This window comes from Phaenicophaeus curvirostris, chromosome 5 (assembly GCF_032191515.1).
Source record: "Phaenicophaeus curvirostris isolate KB17595 chromosome 5, BPBGC_Pcur_1.0, whole genome shotgun sequence".
Classification (NCBI taxonomy): domain Eukaryota; kingdom Metazoa; phylum Chordata; class Aves; order Cuculiformes; family Cuculidae; genus Phaenicophaeus; species Phaenicophaeus curvirostris.
Genome location: NC_091396.1, coordinates 40874444 through 40895833, shown reverse-complemented (window position 1 = coordinate 40895833; position 21390 = coordinate 40874444). Strand labels below are relative to the sequence as shown.

The 21390-nt window shown below is 35.7% G+C and overlaps 1 protein-coding gene across 5 annotated transcripts in view; it reads right to left on the bottom strand.

Moving 5' to 3' along the window:
* Positions 1–1196: 1196 nt before the first annotated feature.
* Positions 1197–21390, bottom strand: part of AKAP6 (A-kinase anchoring protein 6) — a 284802-nt gene continuing 264608 nt past the window's right edge. For 2 of the 5 annotated variants that reach the window (XM_069858423.1, XM_069858425.1), the window contains exons 13-14: positions 7431–10894; positions 1198–2348 (exon numbers count right to left, since the gene is read on the bottom strand). In XM_069858423.1, coding sequence (XP_069714524.1) covers positions 7472–10894 — 3423 coding nt within the window. In that variant the 3' untranslated portion in view covers positions 1198–2348; positions 7431–7471. Of the gene's footprint in view, positions 2349–7430; positions 10895–21390 lie in introns of all 5 variants that reach the window. The other 3 variants (XM_069858426.1, XM_069858427.1, XM_069858424.1) reach the window with 3 other exon arrangements.

Below are 21390 nucleotides of genomic sequence, written 5' to 3'. Positions count from 1 at the left end.
CTATTTTCTTCAGGAAAAAAGAGAATTTGTAGCAAATGGCCTAATAGAATGGTACAAATAATTGATGGAGTTCTGCGTAGTCTGTTGAGTGAGGTGACAGATCTAAAAGCCTCGGACTTATTAGCTTTCCTGTTGTCATATTGTAAGGTATGACTATAGTCAAACAAAGTTTAAATAAATAAAATATATATCTGGAATTGCTAGGGAGAAAAGAAGAATCATTTCAAACTCAATTCACATGTCAAGACCATTTTTAAAATTGTGTTTGAAATAATTCGTAGATTTACATAATTGTCATTGTACATATTTTACTAAAATTGAGTTATATTCCAAATTATTTTATGTACACTTAAAAAATACTTATATTAAAGTGAGCTTTAGCTATATAGTTACACATTTCAGGTAATTATAGGTTGATCTATTAGATTTGTACGTGATACAAGATACACAAGAGTAGAAAACTTAACTTTATGGATTGAAACAACTTTCTTAAAAATGACTTATTAATTACACTTTTTTTTTAAGCTAAGAGTTGTTTCCACTGCCTTACCCACACTCTGTTCCTCCCAGGATTATGCATTGAAAATTTATATTGAAAGTGAAATAATTTGTCTCTTGCAGTAATAGGAAGGTGTTAATTATTTGGAAGATAAGAAGGCTGTTGTTTTTAATACTTGTTCCTTCAGTGTTGTATGAATATATGAGCTGGTCAGTATAGTTTGTCTAAGCTACTAGGCTGAGCCTGTAAAATGGACGCACATTTTTTAAATGAAGAACAATGGTGACAATTTTAGTAAAAACATTTATATACTTAAAAAAATAACGATAAGAGATGATATGGGAGAGCATTTCTTGCCTTTTAACTTTCCTGACATCCCTTCCCAATACTGTTTTTAGGAGATGAATGCCATGGTTGCAGAGATAGGTCATAGAGCTGTCTAGCTTGTTTTGGCCACCCAATGTAGTTTTTGCACAAGGTAAAAACATTGAAAATGTACAGTCTAGGTCATTGAAACAGCTGACTGCAAGAGTGTATATGTGTATATATAAAGATTATTCAATGCAGTCATGCAAACCAATGAAATTTTAAGAGTCAGACAACAAACTGTTCATGATAAAGCAAAGAAAATATCTACTATAGTAGTATGCTTGATTATTGCCACCACTGCAGTTGGCAGTACTAGATTAAGCTACTAAATATTTGTGTCTCTTCATGTGGCCCTGAAGACCTGCAGAATCTTTAATGAAAAGTCTCTTTGCCTCTTAGCCAGGTAATACAAATCTTTACCAGTGATGGAATTGCACGACTAGGAATATTTGCAAACAAACCCATATTCTTCTGTACAGCATTCTGTTTTTGGAAGACAGGTAAAACAGATCACCAGTTCCGCTTTTTTTTCCTCAATAAACTATGTTTATTATGCCAATTCTAATTACCATGCAATCTAGCGGTTTTAAGGCTTATATTTTCCACATCACTGGACATCACAAACATGAAAGCATTTTATATTGTCATTATACATCAATGTTTGCACTTGGTTATACATATATACAGAAATTATTCACACATCTTAACCTTGCTATTTCCTCCTTTCAAATTGACATAATTTTACTGTGAAAGCAGCTTTTTAATAAATGGTATAAGAAATACAGCAAGGCACACATTTTTAAAAAACTTTTTTTCTCATTACCACCTCAAGAAGCATAAAAACCCAAAATGTTGTACTTAATTCAGTAGAATGTCAACAGTTTCTAATACACAACACCATATAGTTGTTTCTTGAAGTGTTGCATAGATTAAATCTTAAAATTAAATAAATAAAATGCCATTTATTTTAATAGCCTAATTTTTCAGTGTATTGAATCAGGAGGGCTAATGACTTCTTTTTGCTGCAATCCAACAAAATTTTCATGTTAAAAGTAAAATAGTTTGAATAAACTTATGCATTATACACATAAATATTATATTTGACACACAAATAGAACACTGACAGGTACAGTTCTGAAAAGATGAACTAGACTGATTGTGAATTCTGTGGAACTTCAAAACTTTAAAGAACAGAACCAGTGAAAAGTAATACAGGAGCATCCAGTTTAGGAAGGGGAGGTCATTAGAGGTAGCTTGGGACAGGAATCCATATGAAAGCGAATGGCCTTGCTACAATACAAACTGATTATTGAAACAGGACTAGCATATGCAGTCTGATCACAAAGCCAACATGGACAAATCACATTTGGAAAGAAAATTTGTCTTGGGAGTCAGTGTAATGAAAGGCAGTGATACAATGGAATTGGAGGTCATCCCAGGGTTTACAGGATGGACCTGCACCTGAATTGCAGCCAAGTTTCTAAAAGGAAACAAAAAAGTAATAGTGGGTTACAGAAAATGAAGTTTTATTTGCAAAACATAGCTCTTCCAGAACAACCGTAGACAGTCATTAAATGATCACATGCCAGAGCCTTTAATGCAGAAGCACACAGTAGGGAAACAATGACTTTAAACAGCCTGAGGTACAAGTTATTGTAAAAATTGTATTGATGTAGAAAACTCATTGATTTCTGGATAGATGTTATTTCTAAAGAAACAAGGGAAGTCATCAAATCTGACCTTTTCCCTACATCCTGTCTTCATCCTTACCTGCAATCTTACCTCAAAAGTGCATTGATCAATGAAAACCTAGGAATTTTCAAAAGCCAAGCAACAAAGAGATCTACCCATCATTTATTAAAATATTGATTATAATAACATGGAATGAGATTTCAACGGAGAGGAGAAAAAGATTGTCACGGAAGTGGTCCATGAATAGAATTGTCAGTGTCATCACTACTTTTAAATTGTAAATAGCTTTAGACAGTTCTAGCACCAGCAATGAGTTAAATTGTCATAATACAGAATTTTCCAGCTCAGAGTTTAGGGTTAAACAATTCATCAAAGAGCATGGGCTTATGATGAGGATTAAGAAGAAATAACTGTCAGAATATAGCTCAAAGACTAGTGCAAAGTACATCTCATAGACATTTCCTAGGAGGCACTCCAGACATGCATTATGTACCTTCTAAATTTAAGAGGAATATTTGGATCTATCCAGTCACCTTCTCCTTTGATCTTATTTGCTGCAACTGGACCCTACCACCCCACTCCCATTTTATAGAAGAAATATACTTAAATAAAAATAGTGAAAAAGCTTAATTGTTTGTTTAGAAATTAATGAAGAACTGATCTGAATACCAGGGGAGATAGTATCAAAAGGTTTCTACAACTTTGGCATGAGTTTCACATATCTATAGTAAGAAAAATCTCACTGATGGATTATGTCACATTTTAAAAAAATTTGTAATTCACAGACAATGCATGATTATCTGGTTATACTATTTTTTTAAGTCAGCTACTGTAGGGAGCTAAAAAAGTCAGACTGTTTTAAACTCTATAAAGAGAAATTATAGTATCTACCTCTCTATAGAAACCTCTAGGAAAACAATGATGAGCAAAGATTTAGAATATTCTTGTAGTTCCAGTCTCTAGAAGTAAATTATTACATATTAACTATTGTGTAAATGTGTTTTGGTGGTTTTCTTTTCTTGTATTGAATAATTAACTAACAGCCCTTTGCACTTACGCATCATCTTTTATCTGTGGATCTCAAAGCATTTTTAAGTTAATAAATCATGCCTCACAGGTCTCATTGATCATTATTCTCATTAAGATAATGAGAATAATGAGTTCCTAAAGAAACTGAGGCAAGGAAGAAATAAGCCATACAAAAACTGCTGAGCAGGAAATAACAGTCAGGCCCATCCTAGGTTTCTCCTGGCTATAGTAAGTGGAAGGACATTCTGAATAACATTGCAGCACTGTCAGATAAAACCAATCTAGTTTTCTTAAACCCAAGTAAAATACTTTTCCCCTAATTAAGTTAAAACTTAAGTTTAAATTATAAATTCTGCATAAAAGGAAGGAAATAGCTTTTGGACACACTCGTAAGAAGTAACAGATTACACACAGAAGTCTAATGTATCCTTTAGAATTTGGACACAACACACAAACTTCCTTAATGTATTGATCCCTATGCATACTAAATATGTGACTAAGAATTTCCATCCCATTGGTGAGTCATGGATCACAGTGACAGCAGAAGTTTGCATGATCTCATATAGACAAAGAAAGTTCTTTCAAGCTGCCCCCTAGTTGAGAAATAAAATCAGCATAGGGCTTTATGAGCAGCCCTGTTGAAGAAGTCCATGTTGGCTTATACAAGAGTCAGTGCTGACAGAGCTATTTTTAAGCCTGGTTATAGAATTGTTATTTTCCCATAATGGTCTTTTTTTTTTTTTGTGTAGCACACTGGTATATAACAGTATTGCAACATTTAGCAAAAATATTTTCTTCACTGTTACTTTAACTGTCTTGTGCAGGCAAGGCATATACTAAAACAGCATAAAGTCAAACTGCTTTTGAAACTATGCCTTTTCCAGCTTTGAATTCTCAGTATGCTTTTAAGGTACACATATACTATGGATTATTTTTCTGTAAGTATTGCAGCTACACATGGAATTACACATTTAAATGAGCTTACAGCACAGGTGTTACAGGAAAAATAATGGTGTTTGCCATTTATCTTTCAAATTAAATAATGTGTTTTTAAATAGTAACTTTTTTCATAATACACTTAGGGGAACAACATTTATCTGTCACATTTTAAAAGATGTATTAGTAATAAATGTAAATTACCTTTGGAAAATCAGTAATTAGCCTCATCAAAAAATAAACAATCTGCCACCAAAAAGATAATCTTTAGCATAGTTAAGTATAATAACTGTTATTTGAATAAGTTAACAAATTAGGATAGATTGCTTCTGTAATTCATTCCCCATAGCATGAGAGATGAAGTTAAAGCATCAAGCTTGTGAATGGGGGAAGGGAGCTCAGACTTTAGTGAAACCAAATCTAGGAGCTCATATTTTCATTTTTTGATGTGCCAGAGATAAATTATATGTATCCTAGGGCTTTACCGATGGGAATAATGCGGTATATAATTTCCATGGTAGCAATGCTATATGTATCAGTTAAGAATCAATATAACTTCCTAGATGTAAAACGCAGGATGAAGTTTGAAGAGCTTTGTTATCTTTTGTTACCTTAAAAATATTTGTCAACCCATGGGCAAAACCTAAAATTTATTAAGTTGTTGCATACAGAGTCTGCATTATATTTTATTGCACTATGGGGCATTAGTTAATATCTCAATGCTCTTAGTCCAACTGCATATTATCATATTCCACCCTTACAGAAAACACAGCTGGCCACCATATAAGTAACTAGAAATTCTGAAGAGTGAGGTAAAGTTTATAGAGTATTTTGAGATCCTCAGAGGAAAAGCAATAACTAATTGAAAAGATATGTTATTATCTTCATTGCTGAAAGAATGGGAACTACAGTAAGTATTCTTCCTCAATTTAATATTATAAAATTTAGTGAAAAAAATAAGAAAACTAGTAAAATTATTAGTTATTCAGGAAAAGCTTATGTTTATATAATTATCACTTATCAACCTCAGATATTTGTCATCATCTGAGGTTCCAAATAGAGGTTTTGATATACACATAATCCTTCTAATGTAATTCTAGACTATATAGCATCATCTAAGAGTTTCATAATTCCCAGCTGATTTCCATTGTTTCTCTAGTTGTTCAGATGCATCCAAGTATTAACCTAATTGGCAATCAACAGGACATGATAGCCTATTTCAAAGCCATTCAAGTAATATCCTCTTTGCTATCATGGTTGCTAGATAATGCATTATTCAAATAGATATGTGTCAAAAGAGATAGTGGCAAGCTGTCATAACCTAAAGACTTTGCTAGATGTATTTATATATATGTGAATCTGTGTACATTGGGTAAACAATCAATATGTGCAAAAGAAAAGCCCGATTCATAGTAATATAATAAGGCAAAATCAGGAGATATGGAAGTTAGGGATCTAATAGCAGCAAAGCAATCTATTTCATATAAATAGCCCCAGATCTTCTGCTAAAGCTATACAGTTTGCAATAGGAGAGTACTAGTGATTTTCATGGACAGTGATGGATAACAGCTTTTACTCCTACCAACATCAAAGGATCACAGAATAACGCAGGTTGGAAGAAAACTTTAACATCATCTGGTCCAACCTCTGGCTCAAAGGAAGGCTATTTTCAAAGGCAGATCAGGTTATTCAGGGCCACATCCACTTGAAGTTTGTAAATTTCTGAGGATGGAGATTCCCGAACTTCCTGGGGAAACCTAGTTCCATGCTTAGCCTTGTGTTTTATTGGAAACCACCTTGCTACAGCTTCTGGCAAGCAGTGGCATTTAGAATTGTTGTGCCATTTGGAGTTGCCATGCTGGCTTTGGTCTACTGGAGGAGTGTTTCCAAAGACTCATGGCATTCTATACAGATATACTGGATTTTGAGTCAGCAAACAACTAGTGAGACTCAAAGCAGCAGTGCTACACGCTAGGATCTGATCCAGAACTTGCTTTGTAGATCTTCTTTTGTTGTTAAACATGCAGTTATTCTTAGACAATTATGCAACATCAGAAAATCCAGATCTGAACCACTTTCAATCTTGGGAAGAGAACAGAGCCAGTTTTTCATCTTAGGTTCCACCATCTTACTTAGGTTTCCAATTCCTTATCACAAAATAGGATTGAAGCTTCCAGTACTGCTGTGTGGCTATTAGTTTCCATCTGCTTTGGTATTCAGGTCTTTATTCTACATTACTCTCACATTATACTCTTTAATGATGTTGCAAAGATTTCTTATTTTGGTAACCTCAACTTCTGGCCTAACACTGTGTTGTAATAATTATCTTCTTAATAATGTCTTACTGTACTTAAATCATGGTAAACTTACATCAAGAGATGACTTATTATCTCTCTGCTTATTCTCCAGTCTGCTTAGCCATTCTTCATGGCTTGTCTAGAAATATTGTAGAACACCAACTCACTAGTCACCCAAAATTCTTGTAAAACCAGAAGTTCAGCTTCATCTAGTTCTTTCGAACACCTCAGAAGGCCAGCTGACTGTGGAGAAGGGGATCAATGAGTAGAGCTGGTTTCTGATTCCACAGCTCATTTGAAGAGGGAAGAGGAGGCTGAGATAAAAGCATTACTTTTGAAGGATTCCCACATTCTGCAGGATAGCAGATTTGTCCCAGAAGATCAGTTGTTCCAGTCAGTGCAAAGCCAAAGGGCAAGAAGCAGTTAGTATTTACTGCATTTGTTGACCAGTGGCATGTAAATTGGGATTATAGTGTAATCAAGACAAATGATAGAGCACTATCATAAAACAGAAGGTAATTAATCTCCTTTCATTGCACAAAAACTTAAAAAAAAAAGAAAAAAAAGGTTAAAAAAAAAAAAGAATGTGCAACTTGTAGAGTACATACCTGGTTTTAGGATAAAGTACATGCCTGGAGAGGGTTACATTCTATCTGTGCATATTTATATGTCTTTCCCCATGAAGATTCAGGAGATGTTCTTCACAAGTGAGAGTTTTACTGTTCTGACGCAAAACATCCTTTTCCTTTGAATGGCCAGGCTTTAACTGAAGCTCCATAGCTGAAGCCTCTTCAGAAGCAGCTAGACAACCCTTGGGCTCTTCAGTTCCAGGTAATTTTCCTGTACTACTCTTTTTAGTGCTAAGCTCTTTAGAATTATTTTCCAAACCTTCAGTTTGCCTGTCTGAAATCAGAAAATCATTATCAGCATTCTTCAAATTGTTAGGTGCACCTTTCTTATTAGGATTGGGGATGTTTATATCATCATCATCACAGAAGAAAGATAAACCCTGACCTTCAGATGAAGTTTTAACCACTTCTAATGACTCTAGAGTTACTTCACCTAGTGACTCTGGAGACATTTCAGAAATAGTGCTGGAAATAGGTTGCTGCTGCTCAACTCGTGCTTCAGGGGTACTATTAGAAATGGATTGCTGCTGCTCAACCTTTTCTTCCTCAGGACAGGCTTCAAAAAAGCATTCAATATTTTCTCTCTCATCTGTTAAGTCCAATGGCACAGGAGTGCTGCTCTTTTCCTCGATGTATTTGATTACCTCTCCACAGTCACTATCATGCGAAGAAAGTGAAAGATAAGAATAGAAGTCCCCTTTTCTTAGGTGAATGGGTCTGTGAGAGTGTTCTAACACTTTTTCCTTAATCTGTGCTAATGAAGCTGGAGTAGATAGCTCACATTCAGGTTGTGACTTATTTTTCAAAGCTGTTGATGCCATATCTATTATCTCCCTCACAAAACTGTGTACTGAGACATCTTCCATGTTTCTTTTATCAAAAGCAGCAGATTCACAGTTACAGAACAAATCAAGGCCATTGGATGAGGAGTCACATTCTGTTTCATTGGATTTCAAGGCTGTACAGCAATCAGCAGATTTTTCAGTGATACGTATTTTATGTTGTTGACCATTAGGTAAGGATGTTTGTAAAGCTGTATCTTGTATGCTTACATCATTCATTTCTGAGGAAGATTCAAGACAAGGCTTTTTAGCAGGAGAGGAAGCAACAGAGTGACAATCAGGCTGAAGATGACTTTGACATTCTTTTGGAGGGTTTTTGGATCTATCTGATGCCAGAACAGTCTCCTTGCCATCCATATGTGAATCATCTGAACTGTCTGTAAATGCTTCACAGACACAACATTCACTTTCAGCTTCTTTGACATCAAGTGATGCATGAGTTTTGGGAGTTGCTGATGGTCTAACAAGACCTTCCTTTTGACTGCTGAGAGTACTTTCAACATTGCCATTCTCCATATCATCTACAAGCTGATCCTTCACAACCTGAGAAATATCTTTCATTAGGTGGCTCTTTGTCCCTTTTATATGATCACGTGGTGTGTTCTTACTATTGCCATTATTTTCTGATATTTTCTGTACTGAACCATTCAATAGTGTTTCAAGGCTTAATGTGTCTGTGGCTTTTGTTGTCTCATTACTAACTTCTTTACTGTGCTGAATTTCATCACTGAGGTTACTTTTTCTCTTTTCCCTTGTCAAAGAAAATTTTGGTCTAATCCAAGTCTGGAGTTCATTTTTTATATAATCAAGTCCTGAAATTAAATTGCATTCCTCATAAATATCCTCATCAGTTGCTATACTGGAGTCTTCATCTTTGATACCTAGCTCTTCCTCAGTTAAGGTAAGGGTGGAACTTGAAAGCAAATCACTGTCGTCTTCATCATCAGTACAAGCAGAAGTGCAGGAGACATTAACAATCATGCTAACATTGACATCACTCTCATCAGCTACAGATCTATTAAGATGTTTTCTAAATGATGCATTTGAATCTGGTATTTTATTTCTGTGCAGTACAATGTCTTCAGAGCAGAGAGAAAGATCCTCACTGCTGCTGAGTTCAGTGAGAGAAGCTGCTGAGTCTTCATTGATTGAGGATGCAATATCTAAAGACAGCTGTCCAGTGAAAGACATTTTTTGAGAGCTACTTTGGAGCGTTATATCAGAAATGCTGCGCTTTATCTTTTGCTCTAGAGGACTCTGGATATTCTCTAAACGATTCAGAAGATCTAATGTCCTTTTGCTGAGCTCTCCAACAGAATCGCTGCTTGCACTTATGTCTCCTGATCCATGATGACTAAAAAGATCTTCATTGCTTTTGTAGGAAGTCAGCCAGCTCTCCAAAGAAGCACTTCGCTGAAGACTGTCTCCACCTTTAAAAATGCATGAGCTGAACAAATCACCTACTACAGACAGAGATTCTAATGAAGAACTGTGAGATAAAGGTGAAACCTGTCTTGTATTCTCTGTTACAGTTAATTTTCTTACATTTTCTGCAGATTTGCAGGAATTAGGATCCGATTCTCCAGGAATACTTGCAGGAATGTGGTCATGAATAAACCCATCTGGTTGTGACTCTCCAGGTTTATGTTCAGATTTACCAGGTATTTTATCAAAACAAAAGCCATGAGAAAAACTGGCCTCTGTATGTGTTTTTTCAATTTGTGATTGTTTCATCATCACTGGTAATTTAAATTTGGAGCCTTGAAGATATGAGTAATCATAAAATGTAAACACATCATGTTTTCCTTGCGGTTCTTCTACACATGAAGGGTTATGCATGGTAACGCTGTCCAAATCCTCATCATTTTCACTTCCACAACATACAGAAGGTGCCAACTGGAAATCATCTGAGAGACTAGCATGGTATTCTTCATCTTGTTTTATTTTTTGTTTTATTACATCATCTATACAATCCATTTGAGATTCTGTATGCCCAATTTCAGGATTGCTCTGAGTGCTTTCGATATCATTAAGTAAAAAAAAGTCTGAATTATTTGTAGTTTCCGTATCACATTCACTCACTATCCCACTCTCACTCTCAGAATGCCTGCTTATGTTTCCACACTGATACATATAGTTATATGGTTTTGCCAATGTGGTCCCCCCTATTTGGTCTGGCAAGGATTTGGTAGATGAAAATGAAGAGTCTTTGCTAAGACTTTTGTTTAAAATGTTAGACTGTGTTACATTGGAGAGTTTGGAGTTCTTTTTAAAAAATGGTATGTGGTTTTTTTCTGATAATTCAATATTATGAAGACTGTAGACCTGATAAATGTGAGGATTTGGAGAAGTAATGTTGGGACAATAAAGAGGACTTCCATGATCACTGACACTTTCATCTTCATTCACATTGTTATCACCACATTCTCCTGAGGCAGGTTTCTGGTTCAGATCATCCTTCTTGAGTTCTTGATCAGGATCACTTAAGTCTTCATGAATACTGATTAACTTATTACTTATGTCAGTTTCATCCCATTCCAGTGCATCTTCACTTGGACCATTTAGATCCATCAAACTGGGATCAATAACATTCAAAGGCTCCTATAAAAAAAAAAGGCAAAGATTAAAAATATTTACAGCTGTGCTTCAAATGTTCTTCCACTGAAATCATATGAGCAAATTAGCAGGAGTAAAGTGCATTTTTAGAAAAATGACTGCTAATAGGCTTATATTTTTGTTACATTTTGTGTACCATTTAAATGACCAATTAAAATGAAATATATTAAATTTTGCATGATTTCTTAGTCTTCTTTTTCTTATTTGCTTTTAAAATAAAAATACAGAAATTTTACTTTTCTTCAATACTGATATAATTGTTGTTAGTCATTTTACATGTAACAAGCTTTGATCATTCTGCAGAACCACACAGGAGTTAGCATGTTAGTAAAAAACATGCGATTAGCAATTTACTATGTTGCATATACAAGAATCGCTTTATCTGCTTAAGTTTGAAAGAGTTAAGATATAAGGATTTACTAAAGGATTTTTGATATATTTTTAACAATTTTTTTTGTGTTGTCAGCCTTAAAACAACAGAACTAGTGCACTGCAAATCATAAGAGGTTGTTTTATTCAAATTTCTATTTATTCTTTACTTAATAATAAAGGCAGTACTAATGACCAGTAAACAAGACTAATGAATGTTAATATATTCAGCTGCAAGTACAATCAATTAGTTTAATCAAATACTACATGAATTTCAAATATTGTCTGTGCTGACACCTTTTCTGAGAAAGGGCTAATAAATAATAGAGCTAAATTTAGTTTGCTTTTTTTAAGACTTTTGTAACTTTCCAGTAATATTTGCTATTATGGGCTTAAAACACATAATATCAAGAATTTTTCCTTCTAGAAACATGTGTGAGAGAGAAAGTACACCTTGACAACTTTTTCTCCTTAACTGAGATGTGTCAAATGGCCAACTGTACCAACTCATATTAAACTTTTCAAAATAAGACAGAAGTGGTCTCTGATTTTGTGGCTGGTTCTCTGAACACAAATCAATTTAACTTTCTTTTTTTTCTATTTATTGAGACATATCCACTTTAGGGAAGATTGCTTATACAAAATATCTTGTAATAGAACCATTACCTAATGTAGAGTTATTTAGTTTAGGTCATATTAACAACTGAACAATAATCACTGTATCCAGCAAAACAAGCCCTTTTTCCAGAAGACCTTTCAAATATGATCTCTTGGTCACTCAAGCTTTCTTGGAGTAACTTTTGTTTTTTAAATACAGCATTGATCACATGCCAAACAGCAATCTAAATCACAACAAACGTACAAAGTTATTGAAATACAAGGACATAAAAAGAGGCTGTACTCCAATGAAGTGCAGTAATACACAGCTTAGTTACTGACTTAGTTTCATCAAGACTTGGCCAAGGCTAACTGTGCAGAGGAAAGCACTTATCTCTGATTTTAACTCTCAGCTGGGAACTCTCTTTTTGAAGAAGGAACTAAAGCTGTCCATGTCTTTTGTGAGAAATCATGGAAAGTTCTCCAACAGCTCAACAGTTAGGGCACTGAGTCTAGGTGTGGGATACACTGTCAGGCTGAGCAGAAGAGACATGAACCAGGGTCCCATCCTCTCAGGAGAAGCCCTACATACATGCTGTCCTGAAATTAAATCTGCTTCCCCTGTTTAATTTTACACAAAACAATTAAATATTAATTGGGTCATAGATAGACAAGGAGAATTTTATCCTGCAGTGCAGTGTTCAGCATGTTTAGCTGGCAAGAGGCACACATAGGTCTAAACCTTCACTCAGTGACTAATTATGGATATGGGTGGCACTGTTTCTGTGCAAGACACAAGGCAATCTAGTCCCAGTATGTCCAGTAAACCAACGGCTAAAACACTCAACTGACCTAAGGAAGAAATATTTTCTCTAAATTTGGCAGAGTAGCTATCCACCATTCAGAAAGGTGATATGATTATTAGTATATTTGATAAACTGAGACATTCTCCATGTAAGATAAATCTGTGTCCTCATGCTTCATTAGGCTTAGTTGTAAGGTAGGTCCCTGAGTACTGCTGCTGTGTTAAGATATAGCACATAATCATGTGCAGAAATATGGGTGCCGAAGAATTTTTTCCTCCTTGGCAGGTTAGGAGGCTTTTGGGATTTTGAGAATCTGTCATGTCTAATGCTGAAGGCTAGAGTCTCTTTGTGGATCTACCTGCCCCAAACTTTTGTGGAATAAAATTGTTATATTTCATTAGAAATTGTTTTTCCTTTTTTTCCTGTGAGATATTGGCTTGTAATAGCTTAAATGCTTAAATACCATTTTTCTAGACAATTATGGCTGTCAGAGCAGTTCCATATATTGTGGAGTTCAGAAATCAATACTTGGATTTGCCAGTTTTCTGTGTTTGCATAATGGCTCCCGCTTGGTACTTAGTTGGACCTGTAGTTGACCCTTAACCAACAAGAAATTAAAAACTGGTGCAAGAGAATGACAATAATTAAATTATTTTGGAAACCTGTTAGATTAAACAAGACATCAGCTACAATTGCTCATTTTCATTGTGGCATGTTTTACAACTCAGTTGTACTTAGCATTAGGAAGACAGTGCTGTGAAAAGCTTCCTAAACTGCATAATTTTACTGTTTTAAGCTTCTGCCAGCTGCAAAAAGAAATTCCCAAAGGCACAAAATCAGCAACAGATTCCAAGGATTTTATGTTCCATAGAATCTGATTTTGTTTCTCAAAAAGAAAACATTTGGTCCTTATTGGTCAGGAAGATAACCTTCCCCTTGTAAATCAGCACTTGGCTGCCTTGTTTGTTCTGCAAGTCAGATGGACTAAAACAATAAAGCATGTAGAGTTGTGACCTCAGCCCATTCATCTTCACTGAGTGCTCCTTACTTCAAAGTCTATTTTTTATTCTTCAAATAAAATGTTTTTCTGAGGTCTGGTATATACTAAGAAGTTGTGCAGGCAGAGCTATGATGGTAAGGGTTTTTTGTTTTGGTTTGGTTTGGTTTGGTTTTTTTTCTGATTGTCACAGCCATCATTCCAAAGGCTCTTATGTTGATACGGTCATCTTACTAGCGCAGCTTTCGCTGTCCATGGAACTGTCCACATTTATATTAGTGAATCACTACTTTTCTTATAAGCATCATCCTCCTTGAAGTGCAACTTTAGTCATTATCAGCTACATTGGCAGCCCTTCCCAAGTACAGACCAAGTTTTAACTTTGAAACAAACTATTCAAGCTTAAGTCACAAACATTTTGTATCTGGCATTTTTAGAAGGGGTATATATTTTCCCTTTGCTTCTTTACAAAATTTAGCAAGCTGCTCAAACAAGAAATAGACTTTAGACATTGAGGTAGTTGTTAAAGAGAACAGCACCATACAGACTCTTGAACAAATCTCTGGAGAGAACAGTGGAAGGCAGTGCCACTTCAATCTATGTTTGCACTGACAGTGGTAGCAAGGTGAAAAACAGGAGTCTCTGAGGACTATTTTTATCATGTCAGATGTCTTCTTATCAGGCTGTTCAGTGCATAGGGAGGGTGCTGGCAGATTAGAATTACCATGATAATAATAGATTACTGGGTCTCACTAACAGAACATTTAAAGTTCCCCAAACTGATCCTTTACTTAGTGTTATATAGAGGATGGGAGATAAAGCACCGTAAGTGTCAGCTGGTGTCAGAGCTGAGTTCTGATTGCTCCCTTTAATGTGGAAAATGTCTTTTGTTTCTTTTCCTGTCTGTCTTGTTTTTCATTCCAAAGAACTGCACAGTACTGCACAATACATCTTTCACACAAAGCATACATATCTTCTATAGCCACTTCCAACTGGGAAAACTTGTTGTATGAGAGCTGCACCAGATTTTTTATACTATCACAGTTAATGATGAATGTGGTTTTCCTGCAGAATTTGCACTTACACACTCCAAAGGATGTTCTACCTAGCCTGCTTCAAGGTATCACTCCTTGAACCATGAATATCCAACAAAAGGGTCAGACACAGACAGACATGCTGATTTCCACACATAAACATAGACTACAACTAAAGAGAAGCTTTGAGTATACTACAGAGCTTCAGATTTCACTGGGGTGAGCTCTGCATGTTCACTCTTAAGTCCTGACCTTGCTGATCTCTATGACAAAACATGCTGTAAAGATACTATTCTGTCTGGCAAAAATTCTTTTGATATCAGCTGGTGTAACTGCACTAAATTTTCTGGAATTTAGAAACTTGTTTTTTATACATGCAAGAGCATGTGTTTATAAATATACACATGCATATATACATGTGTGTATATAGAATCATAGAATCATAGAATAACCAGGTTGGAAGAGACCCACTGGATCATCGAGTCCAACCATTCCTATCAAACACTAAACCATGCCCCTTAGCACCTCATCCACCCATCCCTTAAACACCTCCAGGGAAGGTGATTCAACCACCTCCCTGAGCAGCCTGTGCCAGTGCCCAATGACCCTTTCTGTGAAAAATTCTTTCCTAACGTTCAGCCTAAACTTCCCCTGGTGGAGCTTGAGGCCATTCCCTCTTGTCCTGTCCCCTGCCACTTGGGAGAAGAGGCCATCACCCTCCTCTCCACAACCTCCTTTCAGGTAGTTGTAGAGAGCAATGAGGTCTCCCCTCAGCCTCCTCTTCTCCAGGCTAAACAACCCCAGCTCTCTCAGCCGTTCATCACATCTCCCCCTCACCAGGGGCTGGAGATAACTCGTGAGCAAAGATAAGTGTGCACTTAAATGGTTGTAAGGTTGATGTTTAATGGTTAAACAGTTGCTCTGCTGAAACTGTTAATGGGAAGAAATAAGATTATTAAACCAAATAAAGGCATTTCCTAAGCCCTAGTGTTCCTTAAGGAAAACTCTCAAAAATGCATTTCTTCATTTGTTTCCTTTAGTAAAACACAGATAGGTTTGCTTTTTCTGCAGCAAATTTTATAAAACAATGATTCTCTGTTTTGGCTTCATTTGCAAGTGCTACTCTAGTACAGATACTTTGTGTTGGTGAAACAGGCCTGTAATAAAACCCCTATGTACCATTATCTTTTTTTAAAGGAATTAACATGAAAAAAAAGAGCTTTTACCATAATAAATACAAGCTCTGTTCCTCCCTCCCCTGCAACATACCCTTCAGTTTCTTTGGACAAACTATCCAACTCCACTTCGGGACCAGAAGAAAAAGAAAGAGAAAGAACGAAACCTATCTCCAGAAAGGTGTGCGCATTAAAGCAAGACAAACACGATTTTGCCTTTTGAAAAATGCAAGTATCCCAATTACTTCTGCTGATGGAAATAGTCATATACACATTACCCACTTTACTTATGTTCATTTTCTAAATGGGTTTCCCTATTCCATAGCTAGCAAAAATACTGCCCCCATTTCATAACACCAATGTTTTAATATGCACAAGCATATGCATTATATTCCATGTGCACAATACTGAAGTGACATGCACATTATAATATGATCTTAAAACACATGGAAGCAGTACTTTATCACAAAACACTACAGAAACTGATCATTAGCATACATAGTTGTTAAAATTGCAGTTAAAAGAAGCTACATATTTATTTTCAGAGAAAATAAGATCCAAAAATATGGTTCATACATTCTCTTTCTTCATTTTACAATTATTATTGCCGGTGTCGATGAAATAATACTTTCAGTTCCATACATGCAGAACTTGTGTTTTTCTGTTAGGAATTATGGATGCTTACAGATATTGCCTAGTGTCCTTATATGGGTGGTTGTACGTTCAGATTCATATACTGCAGGAAGGACACTAACTTTACTTCTGCTCTCCGCAGTCAGAGATGTCATCTGCAAGGGTATCAGTGCAGACTGGAGTCTGTGGGAACAACTGAGGTTCTACCATTGCTCAGGTGCCTGTCTTTATGATGCTGTTTTAAGTTCCCTGATAATGCTCAGAAATAAAAGTCTAGAGGGTAGGGTTGTCATATCCAGGTTTTTAAACTGATAATTTTTTTTATTCATGGTAGCAATTTTATAGACTCACCTTCTAAACAACAGACAAAATAATTGCAATGGCACTTTAAGAGGATGCTGATCTAAAAACTACTATTAGTAGTAAAAGTGTTTTAAAAGGTCAGAGAAATTGGCTAACCATTGGCTCTAACCATTCTACACTGTGGGGTCAGTCATGCCTGCACGAGTCCTGTAAGGGTATTCTAACTTTCTTAGTAAGCTGCCCACAGTTCCAGATGGCCAAAAGAAGGAGCAAAAGGGTCCAGCCCCTACATCTCACACAGGGTTTCTATGTGTTTAGTCCCTGCGCTGTGCCCAGTATATCACCACTGCTAGCACACAACACATTATTTGTTTTCCAGCCTCCTGAAGCAGTGGCCTCCCTCTTTGGCCTCTCCTCATGTGGCTTTCTAACATCTCTGATTCTCATTTGATGGAGAAGCCCTTTAAATGTTACTAGAGAGCAGAAGAATATCTGTAACATTTTTATATCAAATCATATTGTCATCCAAATAGGTTTACAATCCCAGACCTATATTCCAAGTTGTGTATTTGAGCTTTTCTTTGCTTTTTTTGTGATGAGAAAACCTGGCTACATGGCATATTTTACTGACTGTTGTTTCTGCTGCTTTGTAGTATTCTTTTCATCTGTCAAGAGGTTACATGACAGGATTTTTCACCCTTGAATGTCATTTTGGTCTCACCTTTACTTCAGAGGAATATATGATTTTCTTTGTGCAAGAATTCAACACAAGCACCTTAAGAAACTCAGAAAAACACTCCTAACTTTAATGAAACCTAAAATGTTGCCATGCACACCTAGTTCATAAAAGAGCAAATCCAGGCACTCTACATCAGATACATGCCTATGCAAGCTGGCAGGAGTTCTTCTATGCCAAGTCTCAGAATTTGACCCTATCAAATATCAGTCTTTATGGTTAAGGCAAAAATGTCCATGAAAACCAGGAAATCTGTGGAATCAACCATGCTTAAACAGGTTTAACTATTGCTTGGCTACACTGCAAAACTTCAGCATAATTTTTCACTTATATGCCCATATTGATGATAAATCAGTTGCACTCTGCATTCAGATGCCCATGGACAAAGTTGTACTGGCAAAGCTACAGTGGCATAATGAAATCACTATTATTTTATCTTTCTGCAATTTAAGACATTTGCATGCTGGTAAAGAATACTTTCAATCTAGTATAATTTACATTGGAACTGGTACTCCTTTTACAGAGCACATTTGGTTAAACCAGAACAACTCAGTGTTGTTCAACTCAGAAGACTCAACAGCCATCTCCAGCCTGCAACATGCACTTCAATAGACCTGAAATCATAGAGTTTTGAAGAGTTTTCTTTCAGCAGATATGACTGTGAGAAACAATAAACGGTGGGAATCACCATAGAAACAGATAGATGTAAGGACAAAGGAATAGGACATAAGCCTTTGGGAGCTTAACTTTAGGAGAAACCTAGAAAGAAAGTTTTCTCACTGAGAGCTAAAGGAGACGAGCTTGGATTTCTAAATAAAATTTCTTCTGGTATATTGGAAAGGGCAACTATACATTATTATGAGTAACACAGCTACATGAAAAATATCTGTTTCTGTCATCAGTTTCTCCTCCTCATGAAGCAGTTGAGAGATAACAAAACTTAGCCTAATTCATGCCATCAAAGAGAATAGACACTTTCTTCCCCTAATTTAAATTTTCAACAGCATTTCTTTGTAATCTCAGATCAGGCACTTCCTGAAGTCATTGATTCACCATCTGTAAATTTGGAACATTGACTATAGAGGAGTCAATAAGCAAGTATTGTAAAGTCAAAGGAAAGAAGAATGTTGCATATTATACATACTTCCACAGTCTGCCTGCCTATGGATTTCCAAGCCTTAAGTTAAACACCACAGTCTTCAATAAGTGGCAGAGAGTTCTCTTGGAGATGAATCAAATTAACGATGGTAAGCACCTTGAGGCTAAAACAATGCAACTGCTCCATGCCATTACACAGCCTATATCTAAGAGAGGCTTTTCAAATGTTACAAAATAGGAACATTGGCCTTATCTCCAAGAATAAGAGGTCCCTAGGCAGAGCTCTTTCACTAAGATCATCTTATCCTTGAACTTTTAGATTTTTTGTCTTGTCTCTGTCACTGGTAAGTGGTGATGGTTATAGTTTTCTCTGTATATAATAGATGTCAACAAAGCCCTATAGATGGCTGGAAAAGAAAGGATTGGAATTTTCAGTCTGATCTAGTATGTCAAATGGACCCTGTGCAATGCCTTAAGTACCACTGCTTTATGCACAGTTTGGTTTGGTTACTTAAGAAATGATTTAATATAAGCACCCTTGGTAGAAATTCCCTAAGAAGAAGAAAAAGTAGTGGACAACTATGTCCTGTTTTAGTGAGAGGTTTATATCTGCCTGCCTTAGTTCGGCTGTGTACAAAATTACAATGGGGAATAACTCATTATAAAACCACTATTGCCTCTGTTCAACTGTCTTCGATTGCAGTGGAGTTTATTTAAATATTACACAGTTTACACTTGGTATTAAATTGGAACATAGTTCTGCCCATAATGGCTATTTTTAGTGATGGCAAGGCACAAATAGACTAATGAGTACTAAGAGTTTACAAAGTGGTGTAATAACTGAGGGGCATAGAGCTGTTAGTATTAACATTACTAGTATAAGTGTTGGTACTATACAATTTTAAAGTATAGAGCACAAAGACTTTCATTCAGCAGCTCAGGTTTGTAGTGAAACTGAAATTTTGACACACACCTTTTGTGTAATGCTTAGAGATTTTGGAACAGTTTATGGTATTTGGTTTCACACTGAAGCAATATTCCTCTTCCCTTTTCAAAATTAAAAAACCAGGATTTTAAAAATAAAGCCTCTTTCTGCATTATTCAGTAAACTTGCTGGATGAGCTGTGACTCCATAAAGTTTAGGAACTCATTTATTATGTTGCTAGATCAGACACTGCATTTATTCACACAGTGAATCTCTAAAACCTCGCTTTCAGTAGAGCTGTGGGGAGGCCCAGTCTTCCTCTCTTCACTTGAGAAGGTGAAGCTCAAGAAGATAATTAACCATGAAACAATGAGGAGGCTTGCTGGGTGAGCACTAGTGTGAAAACAGTTACTCCTCACAAAAGAGGGGAAATTAGCTGGCTGGATAAAAAAGGAAGTGTCAGACTGGAAGACTGAAAGGACTGCCAGCATAAGTAGATAGCTCTATGCATCATTAATGCAATTTTTTTAACACTTAAACTTCACTGCTTCCTAAATGTAAATGTATTTAAATGCTATGTGTTAGGGGATATTAACATGCCATTTCAAAATAATTTCTCTTAAACTTTCCATTTTTACATTTCACCAGTTTTATTCAGCCTTCCCACATATGAAAAAAATCATTGCCTGTTAGTGTTGTATTCTTGTTTACAAAGATAATGTAAATAGAGTGTTCTAAAAAGATTCAGTTTACTCATTGTATTTTACAAACACATTATTTTACATTAATACAGATATTTTTATGAACAGAAAGTTTGTTTAGATTTTACTGTTTCACGGAGTAAAGACTTATGATTTGTGTTTCCTTTCAAAACTTCCTTCTACTCAAGCAGTGTTCCCTGAAGCAGCCACATTTTTGGCAGAAATTCAGTTATATGCAATGCCAAAAGAAATAGAATAAACAAACACTGCTTAATGCAGCTGGCTAGGTAATTTACATATTACTGCACACCAAACACGAAGACCTGAATATGGACTAGAGCTACAACGATGACACAAATATCTTACGTGTAAAGAGAAAAGAAATTCAGGTCATCATTGTTAATGATTTACATTTTATTATTTAATGCGTATTATAGTACCTCTGACACCTAAATGTATGTACATTTTTAAATATTAAGTAGATGTATGTATTATATATTCCGTATATTTTACAGAAAAATGTGCTAGAAATATCTTGAACAACTGTTGAGTGGGTACATTTTTAAAAGTTTTCCTCTGGTGAAAGCAGACTACCTAAATGACCACATCCTAGTTTTTGGAAATAGAGAAAAAAATCCTCTAAACATTCCTTATAACTTCTTTGCTATATATAAAAATATAGTATGTGTGGCTTACAAATCTGCAAGTTCACGTGCTTTCAAAAAGCATCTGTCATTTTGGGTAAGATCAACAGTCCATTCAGCTGAGTCCATGTCCTGCAGTGGCCAGTAGTGAATGTTTACGGAAAAGTTAAAAAATCCTCAAACAGATAGAATGGTTTCAGAGTTGGAATTTAATAAGCATTCATTGATGTCTCTTCTGCTACTTTGTCTACTTACTTACTGAAGTAATTTTTATTTTTGCTACCCACAACATCTTGTAGGAACAAGTTTCAGTTTTATTTTGCACTGCATGAAAATAGAATTGCCTTTTGATTGTTTTAAATCTCCTGCTTGATAATTTCACTGAGTACCTTTTACTTTGTAAGTTAAGGAAAAAAGTGGTAATTGTACCATATTATTTATTTTCATGCATTTTATTGTATTC